This window comes from Zootermopsis nevadensis, unplaced genomic scaffold (genome assembly GCF_977971745.1).
Source record: "Zootermopsis nevadensis isolate Lab colony 2312 unplaced genomic scaffold, Znev_1.0 Znev_ptg000004l, whole genome shotgun sequence".
Lineage (NCBI taxonomy): Eukaryota > Metazoa > Arthropoda > Insecta > Blattodea > Termopsidae > Zootermopsis > Zootermopsis nevadensis.
In genome coordinates this window covers 6,863,747-6,877,685 of record NW_028259136.1, presented here as the reverse complement: position 1 = coordinate 6,877,685, position 13,939 = coordinate 6,863,747, and the positions used below count along the sequence as shown (strand labels likewise).

The following is a 13,939-nucleotide window of genomic DNA, read 5'->3' as shown; positions in this document are numbered from 1 at the left end:
TATGAAGCTGATTTTTATATCTTGTGTTGACACTGTTTACAGAAGAATTAGTTTGAAAAAGTTCTTGGTTATTTACAATAAAGTTCATTACAACAGTGAGTATGAAGATGGATGTATTCTGGATTCAAATGGTTAGAACAGGGTCCAGTGGCAGGTGCTTATGAACATGGTAACAAACTTTTGGATTCCAAATAAGTTGAAAAATACAAGCAGATGAGTGATCATTAGTTTCTCAAGGATGCTGCTCAGTGATATTATTTCCTTAAAATAATTCATGATGACTTGTTCCCACATCCTATTTCATGCTGTATAATGTGCGCATAGAAAGTGTTGTAAAAGGAAGAAACAAACATTACTGACTTACTGAATGTATGGTTTATACTATTTATTCAACAAAAGTACATCACATAAATAACTGCATAAACATATATATTTACACTGCACATTAATATAATTCAAAGATATGTTACCTTGCTGTAGGTTGTACAATACCATACTACTATGGCACACAGGAGAAAAATCTTTGGTAACAATAGTAGAGAAGACACTTGAGCTTTAAAAAAGGCACATTAAGACACATAAATGCATAATCTTACAGTTGTATTTCCTAGGCTGGTTTCTACTTCAAGTCCTTGTCAGTTGACATGTTGGAGTTAAACTCCCATACAGACTACACACATTTTCCAGAAACCACGGTTTCCTAACCTTTTCCTTTTGTATAAAATACCATCTACATTACTGATCACCCCCAAATCCTGGAGGAAATCTGACAGTTTTCTTTAATTAATGCTTCAAAAAGAAAAAAAAAATAGTCTACATACAATAACACATAATGAGTCATAGGACTGATGCTATATAATAATCTATTGTTCATGTGAGAGCAGTAACTACCAAAATATATGTATTCAAATCTCCCTTTAATTCAGCATCATTTAAGGAGTTCAATAAACAGACAGCACAGACTGTTAAACATGTTTCAGACACCACAAACGGTTTGGAAGTCTTCAGACTCTTTTAAAGAAAAGAATATGAGATAGACAAAATATAAAAGAAGGAAATTATAACACAATGTGCCAAATTCATTAACAAAAACACAATCCCATATGCTATGTGATAGGATACGTTTGAAAAAACTGTACTTTAGCATGAAGTATGACTTTCCTCATTAGCACATTTTATTACCTTGTCCTTCCTTTGACAACAAAAATAAATGGATAATGCAAGAGTACAGTATTATCCAGCTGCATAGCTCATTCTTCAAACATATTCAGATAATGCCTGGAACTGTAGTACTGAGCTGAACGTTACATTTTCATTTCGTATATTTCGGCTCCGACATTTGGTTCAGTTGCAAACACTAAGCTGTCCAAATCTTTTCCAAAAGCTGCTGGGTTTTCCTTGTAAAATTTTTCCTTCAGTGTTTTGATATAATCATCAACAGTATCTTTTGTTGTAAGAGCCACTATACACCCTCCCCACCTGAAACACAAGGCATATACAGTATATATTTTCTCAAACATACTGATAATATGAATATTGCTGTCCTTATATTATTAAGGCACAAAACCAAGCACATCACATGTAATTACAATTGATTCTCTTGTTTAAAACTTATGCCAGGCTATGGAGACATGTGGGCAAGTCATATTACAAGAAATTTGAGGTTTTCACATTGCACTGTAAAATGCATTTCATACTTAAGATATATGCAGTATGAGTCCCTTCTGGGATAGGACACCATGAGATGTTCAAGGTTTCTCAAAGAGTTAATTTAATGACAAAAGTACCAAAAACCCTCCGATTTATTTATGGTTCATATAATTATACTTTAATATCTTGCATTAAACAGTGTTAAGTGATAGGATGATTATTAAATAATTGGAAATGTTATTGAAGAAAGTGGTCATGATCTAATTTAAGGTACTATCACATCACTTGCCTGAATGAACTGAGGAAAACCATGAGAAACTATAGTTTTATCTACTTGACAAGATAATTATAACTCGCAACCTGGATGCCAGTGTTACAATTTTAAGACCTAACACAATTTGGATATCTCATAAGAATTGACAAGAATGTCATCAAAGATTACAGATAGTTGAAGGGTCTGAGTTACAGGTTGAATGCCTAATGGTCAGAATTAGTGAAGTACTCACCCAGCTCCTGTAAGTCGTGAACCTAGTGCTTTTCCTTTACCCAGTTCCACTAGTCTGTCCAAATTAGGATGGCTACATTCATAGAGCTTCTGCAGACTGTGGTGGCTTTGACACATCAGTTCTCCTAGCTTCATAAGTGCAACTGATCCTTCCATATCTTTTTGGCACACTTCTCGGAAAACCTTGACTCGATTTGCTTCTGCAAGCGTACAGAGCTATTAAGATCTGGTGCACCACATTCTGTACCACCTGCCTTAATAATGAGTAATCAGAATGAACTTGTGGGTTTCATATGATTCCCAGCAATTATTTCCTTAAAAGCTTCAACCAATTGATCTTTATAATGAAGATGTTATTTGAGGTATAAACTGAATATTTAAATATTATTTAGACAAGCTTCAGTGTCAAAGGGTTAATTCGAATTTCTCACTATATGAATTGTTTCAGACCAAAACAGAATTCTGACACAGTACTCGCTCTAAACATAATCTAGAATGCATAGTTTCCTATAACCAGAAGTAAATCTTCCCACTTTTCAGACTGACTCCACCCTAAAAGAAGAACCAACATAACTATATCTGACCAAATTTTAGATGAGATATTTTTATTTCTTGTTTCATTAAAAATAGGGGGTTTATGTTTTCTTGTAAATGAATAATAAAATCATAAAAATTATTAAACTATTTCTGGGAAAGAAGATGTTTGGCGACTCTAAAATATCCAAAAACTCTTATACCAACAGTAAGTTGAATTTATATGAAATATTTTAGAATTAATCTTTATCATATGGTAAAGTGGTATTTAAACTCCCATACCACTGAGCTGCCAATGAGACTAACTCGGAGGTATGCCAGTATGACATATGGCCAGCTGGGTCGCATGTACACACAGTGACATAGACGATAAACATTAATAACTGTATTACAATCAGATTAATACAGTGTGTATGTGATGAATGTTGTTTCAATTCAAATGAATGAAAAGGATAAATTGGCATTAAAATTAATTAAAATTTGTTCACAGTTATTTTATTAAAAAACATGGTAGCATTTCAATTATGAATATAAGAAAGCTGGATTTTTATTTTCATAAAATATTACTGTTGTGACATTGGAATAATGTAACTGAATCTATAAATATTAATTCTACGTAGCAGGCTCATAGCCGGTGTTCCACACAGTAGCCCTTCAATGGTACAAACACTCGACATAATAAATGTGATACATTACTGTACATACAAAAATGTCACATTCCACATATTTAAGTGGGATATAAATTAAATGGGAGCAAATATGTGTGACATCTCCACCTACAACGGAGGCATTACATTTTATGTTATTGTTTACATTGTTATTCACATTTTTATAGGCACCATTCAATAGCTATATACATGCTGCCATTAATAAAATCTTCTTGGGCAATCAGCCACATCAAATGGTTACACGAAGAGATGAGGAAGAGATGGTTCTCGAAATATTGGTCTCTTCATATAACCATTTGATGTGGCTGATTGCCCAAGAAGATTTTATTGAGTTTAGTTGACGCAAAAGCTTAAAATAATATACTGCCATTAGTTTAGTGGAACTAGTGTGTGATGAGAAAACAAAGCTGCCCATTACCTGAACCACTGCAAAACAGCTTACATATTTCAGAAGTTTAAGGTTAAAGTTAAACTGAAAAACTGTTAAATGTGGCATGCACAAACCCTGATACACATGCAGTGCTCTCTGATGTAGTTTGAACTGGTTGATGTCAGTTGTGTTGTTGCTGAGAGACAATTGGTCCAGGCACATCCCGCTCACCTCAAGCTCACGGCAGATCTAACACACAACAGAGACAGCAAAACATGGTAGAATTCAGTACGTAATGTATAAGATAACTGATTCAATATAGGTACATGGGGACACCTAGAATGTTCAACGATTCATAACTTTCAAAGGAAACTGTATACAAAATTTATTACAATATTTATGTGTATAATTCCCTCCCTTTTCATTCTAGGGATAAGGACATAGTACAGCTGGCCAAAGTTCCGTTCAGCAATGGGAGAAAAGGTAGCTTAGGAGCTGTGCCAATTGTGCTACTACACATCTTCAAAGAGAAGCAGTTACTATTCACTAACAACATGTCATGGTAAGTGGCAAAACTTGATTTTGGCCAATAATTTAGAAGTAGTCTTAATTAGATATTGAGAAGTTCAACTGTGGTTATTTTGTTTATATGTGTTCATTTATGCAAGTTTTGTTTGGAGGAAACAAGTTTAATTATACAGAAACAGGTCTGTCCATGTTGGTCAGGTTCACACTCTTATGAGTGAATCTATTTCAGAAATTCATTCTTACACTGCCCTAGCAACAAACGCTACTGCCAACAAGAATCCCTTATCTGGCATTATTCTCAGAAGTCACAAGACAACTAATTCTATACTGTATGGTTATGTAAACTTGTTTCTCCCTCACTTCATTTTGACACTCAAAATTTAGTGTTTATAAATTTCAGCCAATATGAATTGTTGCTGGTTTCAAATTTTAGTTTTGTGGGGATGTGATATTGCGGTCAGTGGTATCTTAGAGTAGTGAGTAGATTACCTTGGAATGGTCAAGATGGGCACTCAGTGTCAGGAGAATGGCTTGAAAGATCAAGTTTTCTGCCATATAATTAACAGGACTTTTGACAGTAATATCAGGATAATATATTGCAAATTTTCACATTCGAGATAAACCGTTCAGTCTGCCCGTGATAGTGTTCGTGTATTTATGAAGTAATGAATGAATTACCTTCCTACTGATACTGAACACTTTATGAAACTATAATTTCTATTTATACACTATATTGAGATTTGTACATATTGCATAGAACTCTCAATTATGTTATTTCAACAGCTGCTACATGGACATTCTGCTCTATTTTCTTTCTTGTTGTTAATATTTATCAAAATACAATAATTAATAATGTTGACCTACTTTAATAACACTTGGTCCTTTTTATCAGCACCATTAATTTTACCTTTCACTGTAATTTAAGACAAAGGGACATATAACAGACAAAGTCAAAAAATATCTCACCTCTTCCTTGGAGTATGGTTGTTCATGTAGGAACTCCTTCACCAGAGCAATCATCTCCCCCAAACTTGCTGTCATAGTTGACTGAAGATCAGCCAGGCTAGACACTTTTTCCCATGATAAACCACGCTTCTTTGCCATAATCTGTAGCAGTAACAGAATATATATGAAAACTGTACAAATTTACAATCTCCCAAAAAGATAATTACACACAAGGTTAACATTCTTTATTATAATGTGTAAATATCTTTTTGAGATACTCTGTAAATGTACTGAAACTATGGAGGACTATATCAAAAAATAAAATCAGTACTCTTGTAGAGAACTCAAAATGATACATAAAATAAGTTTCAGTCTTTTCTGCATCGTGTAGTGCAATTCCCATCTCAATATGACTATCCTAATTTTTTTAAAAATTGAAAAGAAAAGCCATTTCAGGAAACACATGAGAGGAACATTAAATTCTGGAAGCTACTATGTTTGAACCCATGAACATTTGAGAAACTTTAAAAACAACCGTCCAATCTATGTTATACTTTTAAATGATTAATCTAAGAATTCTTACATCATAAATACTTCTTGAGTCTTTGCTGTAGGAAGACTGACCAGTACATATAATAAAGACATGCATGCTATGGGCTGAATCACATCACCAGATAAATAAGTTTTAACATTTTGAAGTGATTCCTAATTCAGCATTTCAAGGTTTAAAGATTAGGTGATGATCATTATTTTACCTGTGATGCCAAGCGACATTCAGCTACTCGACAGTTGAAGTCGGATGTTTTGGCCTTGTTGAGAACAGCAAGAGAATGAGCAATAACAAACACAACACCATCTGGTAGCTTCACATCTTCTGATCGAAGCGGATTAAACTGTATGTGTTTTGCACATCCTGCAACAGAGTAAACTTCAGTTTGACTGAAGGGTTCTCTTAAAAAATAAACCATTTCATCCAAAACATGCGTATCTCATGTTTCCTTCTGGTGCAGAAGAAATATATCCAACTAATTTGCTACAATACACAAGTAACCAATCAAAAGGGGTTGGAGTGCATATGATGTCATTGTATGTTAGTTACTGAATGAAACCCAAGAAAGATGTTTTAGAATATTTCAAATTTTCATCAAGCATTAATCAGACAAATATCACACATCTGTAATTAAAACTATGAAACCAGCATCACTTCTAGTGACCTAACTAATCCTATACCCTCATTTTTGCATCATTCAAACATTGGGCTATACACATCTCTTAATTTCTGTAACATTAATTGAAAATTTCAGAAAAATTACTGACTGTAACTTACATGACCAAACAGTGCTTGATATTCAACTCCATTTACTTTACTCTACCAAAGAATTATAGCACAAATTAAAGTAATAAAAGTCTTCTCCTCTCCATGAAGTTGAACAATTGTTACAGACCTCTTGTTCCCAGAAAAGCAATTGCTTGATCCATTCCACCTCCTTCTGTACCAATGTATCGTTCTGACGTAGCACTGAGAGATGCAATTTCTAATTTAGTCATCTTAAGCTGAAACCATAAACATAAATAAATGGCATGAGACAACAGACTGATGATAAATTAGCTGTGACATTTTTATTGGAACTATTGTAACAAACCTAAGTGAATTTAATAAAATATATGATAAACATTTTAAGATATCTTAAAGTCATGGTAAAGTAACAAATTGACTTCAGGGATTACAATATCAAAATATATGAAGCCAGGAAGTGGCACAGAAATGGGGCACACCATAAGATAATCACAATGTATCTCATCATTTCAGATGTTATAGCACAATGAGAACTGCTGTATTACAATTATGTTTAAAGATTTCCTTATTAAATTAATAATCTACATACGTTATTGGCATGTGCAGCAGCAAGGGCAGCTGCACTGACAAGGGCACTAGAACTTGATAGTCCTGATTGCTGAGGAACATTGCCAGTCACAGCAACAAACATTCCCACAGAATCCTGAGGAAGCGCTTCCAAAACTCCTTTCAGTCCACACAGGAAATAGTTGTACCAGTGTGGTGACACTCCCTTCTTAACTTCAATGCTAATCCAAACAAAGTGAAACCATACTCTGATAGCAAGGACGTCACTTAATTCTAATCAAATTGCTTTATCCATGATAAAATTAAACATATAAATATTTTAACTGTTATATAATAATTTAGATGTCTCCAAACTATAAGGTATCAATTATAATTACTTATACTAACATACCTGAAGGAATGTATAGGACACTGAAAATCGCTGTGACTGGAATCCATGTTTGTGAGGTACAGCTGTGGTTCACTTATTCGTTTTACAGCCACCATTATGTCATATTGAATTGCCATTGGCAGAACAGAATAGCCACAATAATCAACATGCTCACCAATAAGGTTTACCCTGTAACAGGTGGGCAAATTACTTTGTATCTTCTCCTACAAACAAATGTCTTGAATGCACATTTCTTCAATGTAGCTCAGAAAAAATAACTGTAATGTAAATGCATTCATCTTGTATTTGTACCACATACAGAACCCTTGATATCCCTTGCAGGCATCATCTTCCAGAAAAGACTGTCTTATCAACACTGAAAAAGTGATGAGAACAGCAGGGCCCTCTTTAATAACTTTTGCCAATGCCTTTAGAAATTCTTCTGCTGCCTCGTAATCAGCACAAGCAGATTCACCAGAGGAAGAAAAGTTTTTAATGCTGTTTCTATGCATGAATCTTGCAAACTATCCAGCACTAGTCATAAATTCTGTAGTACTACCAGCCATTTTCCCCAAACATGTTTTAATATCATGAGGACTTCAAGCATGATAGAATGCATGTTGTAACAGGTCCAGACATTCATTGTTGTTTGAATGAATCATTATGATATTAAATTAAGGACATTAAAGTAATTTAATATCTTCCTACAGTATTAAATATAAGACAGGGAAGTGGTATCTTCACAGTAGTCAGGTGTGAACACTAACCTTCCAGGGACACGAACAAGGAACTCTGGTTCTTGTTTGTATTTCACCACAAAATGATCCATCAGCTCAGTTACTCTAACATTATGTAGTTTGCTTCCTTGTAGCTGTAGTAGCGGTGGATAATTATTTTTTAATCCACTGTTCGTTTCCTGAGCCATGACTCCCTGAAAGAGATCAGTAACTGTAAAAAGGAACTGCTCGGTTTTACTCGTTATCTCCCACTAATTTGTACTTACGCGGTGACGATGTTTCCTTCCTAACCTACAAAACACTTAATGACGTTTATAACCTGGCTACCGACAACACATAAAGTTGAATTTCTACGGCATTTACGGTGACGTAATTTAATAATCATGTCAGGATGATTACAGGCCAAAGATATCTATTTTGTTTACTTAAAATGTGTTCCTTATTGGCTTATCAGGTATATCGTGCCTCCAGTTCAATGACCATAGGCACAGAAGCCGGTGGGATAAAACTTCGATGTAATCATCATCAGCCGTCTTTTAAAATCCACACTACTCATGTAAACAACATACTATCAATTATAAATTGAACAAAACAAATAATACCTGGTGTTCAGAGATACCAACATGGAAAATGTAATGGCACTAAAATGTAGCATTACCAACACTAAACACTAGCTTATTTGTGTATGATGTATGATTTGAGGTTATGGTTTTCTAAGGACGCTGTCAGTAGTATTTATTAGATAGCGAATGTTGGAACGATTAATAGGTGGAAGGAACACAGAAAGAAACGGTTGTGGCACAATTCAAAGCACAATCCTGGTATTTGCCTTGTAGGACTTTCAAAAAACCCATCAGGATAGTTGGCCTTCCTTCAAAGATCTGAACGTCATGTCCCGAACACGAAACATGAGTGATACCAATCATCAGCGATGTTCGGTTACGATGACACAAGGGTATGAATTAGAACTAATAACAATGCCTTACTCCAATACCAGCCAGTAGCTGGTTGGGTATGATAATGTCCTGCTTGTTCAGGACTGTCGCACAGCCTGTGGGTGGGTGATGGAACAGTACTGAGAAATGGTGGAATGATGATTAACTAACCAACTTGACCAGAATGGCAGGTTTTTTTTAGGGAGGTAGAAATCCCTCTCGCCAAACTTGAACGCCTGGAAATTTATACTTTCACGAGAGATTTTAAATTGAGCAGAACATCAATTTTAGTAGCATCCCCATTCTGGATAAGGCCATATGACATGAGGACCACATGACAGAGGAGGCCATTGAGATTGGGCTTCACCCCAGAATCTTTGATACAGTCAAAGTCTTCACTCTCAGTTGATCCTCATATCTGGTGACTGACATTCTCAAACAATGTAGAGATTCACCAGTCCAGAAGCAAGGCCAATCTAAGCAAGCTTTGACTGCCTACTAACTTTTAACATAGGTTTCTGGGCAGGTATATATGTGGGACAGTCTGGGGAGACATCCCTTGTGGTGGGCACAGAGATGGTCCCTTAAACATCAGTGATTTTTAGCTGACTGACATAACTGATAGCCCAAGAAGACTTTACTATCATCACAATCATCATTATTAATAAAGGATTATATTTCATTTGAGGTACAGGAATAAGGTGCTTGATTTATTCTAACACAGATTCTTAACTCATTCCAACCCCATTTAATTCGGCTATGCATTTTATATTAAAAAGTACAACACCAATTACAGGTTTTAGGGGTAGTGCAAAAGTGTCATGATTGCATTAATACAATAGTCATTAATGCTTATCGTTGAAACTTAGAAGGAATCTCTTATGTAACAAAAACATACATTTTTATATCCACTACTAGAAGTAACACAGAATAGTAACCATCTTATATTTGATTTATATAATTATCTTTCAAATTCGATTTGTCTCAATAGCACGAAAGTCAAAAATTGCAAAGCCTTCAGTAGAAAAAACATACAGTAACAATTATTACCACAAATAGTGTAGACCTCGTGTATAACATTCAAATACATGTGTTCATTTCTTCAATATAACTTAGAGCAAATAAGAATTATCAACAATGATTATTATAGTACAGTAACATTTAACCAAATTATCAAGATTCAGATAAAAGTCTTATGTGCAAAATAAAACACACAAAAAATAACATTTCTGTTATAACAACATTATAGTAAGAATGTTTATTAAAGAACATCTCACATCCCATCTACTAGAACCTGAACCATAAAGAGATAAGATATCATTTTTGTATGTTTTTTTTTTTTTTTTTTTTTCTGTTTTGTATGTTATATTTCTTTGTAGAGATAAGCTGAGGCAGTGAAAGGTTGGTGGCTTGGCTACTCAAGGCAGTAGCCATACTTACAAGGGGCCTTCTTTCACTCCACCCCTTTGCTTGTTTACTGTTTTCTGTCCAACAGCAAAGCAAGCCAGTGGGTTAACCACTGCAAACTAAATAATGTACTTGCACTTCCTTTGGCATTTACAATATGGTAAGTGCTGGAAACTGAACAGCATTCCAAATCATTTCACTTATCATTTCATCACTAACCATAAAGTAAGCATATCTCTTTATAAACAGAAAAATATGGACTCACCAAAAACTCAGAAATACACCTGTACAACTGCTTTCTCTTAAATATTTAAAGACCAATGCAAATGAAAATGAAATCTGTCAAAATTTACATTAATATTTAATACATTATATTAGTGAACATTATATTGCAAAATTTCTGAAAGCATTTCAATAAAATGTAATGTATTTTTTTGGAATATAGTATAATTACTGCAGGTGTATTTTTTTTTCCTTTCAGGTAGTTTTAATGGCTACCTACATATATGCTTATACCAAACTGTCCAACAGTACTTCTGCTGCAGTCTATAAGTACAGGAAATAAAGTTTTCTTTCACTTTGTACAATGATAACGTAACACTCTAGTAACACAGGTTTATATCACTGGCAGTATAATCTTTCAGAATTATTAAAATTCTTATAAGTTAATTACATATATAAGAAATTATTAAATCCATATAGACATCAGTTTTGAACATAACTTTTCCATATAAAATATCTGAAGAAAATATAACAAATAATTCTTTAACAACCAAATAGTGAAGAGAGTTGTGCCAAAGTTTTAACTGGAATGTCCCACAGCATTATTTTTTACGTATGTTGAACATCTTTAATAGGTTCTAAGCTCAGTTGCCACTGAGTTGCCCATTTCATAGAGTTAAGGCTAAAGTAAACATAATTACTTCATAATATAGATACATTTTAAAGTACAGTATTTGTCTCAACTTGTGTATTACAAAAAGATATTTGATAATGGTGCATACTTGCAAATTTGGATGTTTTTGTTCTGAAGATATATGATTGTTCTGGATAGTTTGCAAAATATGAGCATTGTCTAGTTTTAATGGATGATACAACAGATTTTTATGCCATCAACAGAAAAGTCTGTCAAATTGCGTAGATAATTTTTCAGCCAGCCTGTAAAGGAGTTGCTGCTAGGAAATGTTGTAATGTTACTAAAAGAAATAACATGATTTCTACATTTATATCTAAAATTCACTACTTTTTCTGGAATAGTCCATTCTTTAGTGCAAAAGCACCTGTTATTTATGAGAGAAGGGAGTATATCTTACTATAAGCTGAAACTTAAAGTTTTTGTGCCACTTGCTTGGTCTTTAATGCTTCGGATGGTTATCTTATTTTAATGTGCAGCCATGACAAATATTATTGACTCATTTTAATGTTGTTGGTGAATTTCTGTTGTTTTTCATGTTGCTTTCATTAATTAGTCCATTCACTAAGGATCATTCTTGCATGCGCGCACTCACACACACACACCCACACACACAAACACATGATATTAACATTGCTTAGAGTGTTCCTGTAGTTAGTAAGAAGTACATTTTATAATTGTTTATATTATAACCCAGTATGATAGAATGGTTTTGTACTTAGAGGATATACCAAGACCAAAGGTTGAAGGAGCATCTACACAATTTCTCTCATATATTTTGTATTTCTTTCCCATCCCTTCTTGCAGTATTCATATTATTATCATTCATCCATTCTACTCCTAGTGCCTCCGTCTGCATGAAGTATAGTTACTATTGTTATTACTAATACTTTGTAGGAAGTAGCAGTACGGCTGACATAGGCTATCTTCTTTGAACACATTATGTGATGAGAATTATATGATTTGTTCTGCTTAGCACTGCAGAACTAAGCAAACGGCAGCAATGTAAGTAGCAGAAATAATGTTATGACATGATGTTGTCTTGTCTCTGCATGCTGCCTTGAATCTGTGTCCTCCAAAAAGTGTCTTGATATGATTGGTCAAACATCAAGCTTACCATGATAACAAAAAGATAGTTTTATTTTTATATATACTTTTTATATTATTCCTTTAACTTTCCCATCCCAACCCCCCACTAACATTTCCCAAGACCTCCATATTTATAAATATAATAATTAGTTTATAACATCTCTATTTTTAATAAATATTTACAACTACACAACATCGAATATACATTATAATATATTTATTAAGGAGGAATTTTATATTTACTTTAAGATGTCAAGATGCCAGATGCCTGAAATGCACAATATTTTGCTATCTTACTTATTTATATATTATGATATGTTTCCATGCACAAAGTACGTGAGCAACACGTGTCTGCAAAGAACACGGTAAATTAATAAATTAATGTTTAAGAACTAACCATTGTCTCACATTGTGGGAGGTATATTATTACATTATCTTGCCAGGATCATAGACATAGGCCTATTGTATATAGATGTAAAGATAATGATAAAAATAGATTGTGAGGGGTGCGAGTGGAATGGAGCTACAACTAGCTCTATTGCGACCTTCACATCTTCTTCAGCACATTATTTTTTAACAACCATTGAGCAAGAAAAGGGGAGAGAGAGACAGAGACAGAGAGAGCACTACCATGTTGTCACTGTCATGTAGATAAAGATGTGCACTGTCCCCCCACTGATCTGTCTGTCCATCTGTCTCAACTGTCATATTTCTTCTGGGCTGGGTCAGACATCCTGTTAACTTTGCCAAAAAGAAACAAACCTTGAGTGGAGCTCCCAATCTGAATGAATATCCAATGATATACCCCATCTTTTCATCTCTATGAAATGTAGGTGACGTCAGTATAGAAAATATTTTACTTCATTCAGATTTTGTCCAAATAGAAGCAAAGCTTCTGCACTCCTGTATTCAAATGAAGCATGAAGTGGAATTATAGCAGAAACTTCAAAGAACACACTGGCCACCCAATGCCTTTGCAGAGTCTTCAAGTCCCCTTAATGTGCTTGGGAGGAAATCACAAGGTTGTATGCAGTAAGTGTTGCAGCGGCAGAATGGGGATGTATCCAGAAGGTAAACTAGTGAACATCAGCTTCTACAGTCCTGTTGGCATAAATTAAAATAAAATAATTAGCTCGTCAGTTTTAAAAAGAAGTCTGAACATGACTGGACCTCACATATAGGAATGTATTCTACTCAGCTTTTTATTTCATACGAAAAAAATGGTTGGAGGTGCTTTGAGGTTATGTGCAACAATTTTACCCATTAAAACTCTGTTATAAAGAACACAGATATAACGAGTTCTTGGCATTTGCGAGCAAATTAAATTACGGCTTAACATTCCAGTTTCCTAAATTTATATACATGAATCTTCTTGTATGTAACGAACATACTTCACGAATATAACGAGTAAAATTGGTTTCTCC

General features: G+C 34.2%; 2 protein-coding genes across 5 annotated transcripts in view; both read right to left on the bottom strand.

Moving 5' to 3' along the window:
- Positions 1-370: 370 nt before the first annotated feature.
- Positions 371-8,791, bottom strand: Galk (N-acetylgalactosamine kinase). Of its 3 annotated transcripts, none has more exons than XM_087343003.1 (10): positions 8,774-8,791; positions 8,202-8,365; positions 7,456-7,623; positions 7,087-7,285; positions 6,646-6,754; positions 5,956-6,113; positions 5,222-5,362; positions 3,862-3,976; positions 2,157-2,355; positions 371-1,479 (listed from the first exon to the last, which is right to left on the bottom strand). In XM_087343003.1, the coding sequence occupies exons 2-10, from the start codon at positions 8,357-8,359 to the stop codon at positions 1,305-1,307; spliced, it is 1,422 nt and encodes a 473-aa protein (XP_087199129.1). In that variant the 5' UTR covers positions 8,360-8,365; positions 8,774-8,791; the 3' UTR covers positions 371-1,304. The 3 variants fall into 3 exon arrangements, with proteins under 3 accessions (XP_087199129.1, XP_021942395.1, XP_021942397.1); XM_022086703.2 differs by lacking the exon at positions 8,774-8,791 and adding an exon at positions 8,438-8,767; XM_022086705.2 differs by lacking the exon at positions 8,774-8,791 and adding an exon at positions 8,597-8,767.
- A 1,040-nt stretch (positions 8,792-9,831) lies between these two features.
- The window catches only part of Eip78C (Ecdysone-induced protein 78C), a 78,570-nt gene continuing 74,462 nt past the window's right edge, over positions 9,832-13,939 (bottom strand). For both annotated transcript variants that reach the window (XM_087343001.1, XM_087343000.1), the window contains one exon: positions 9,832-13,616. The gene's annotated coding sequence lies outside the window, so the exon portion shown is untranslated. The remainder of the gene's footprint in view (positions 13,617-13,939) is intronic.

Bases quoted from the DNA above. Each gene is read 5' to 3' on its own strand.
- Galk (XM_087343003.1), bottom strand. From the start codon at position 8,359: ATGGCTCAGGAAACGAACAGTGGATTAAAAAATAATTATCCACCGCTA. The intron at 7,286-7,455 runs GTATGTTAGTAT...TGTTTGGATTAG, and splicing joins TGTCCTATACATTCCTTCAG to CATTGAAGTTAAGAAGGGAG. The intron at 1,480-2,156 runs GTGAGTACTTCA...CTTGTGTTTCAG, and splicing joins TCACGACTTACAGGAGCTGG to GTGGGGAGGGTGTATAGTGG.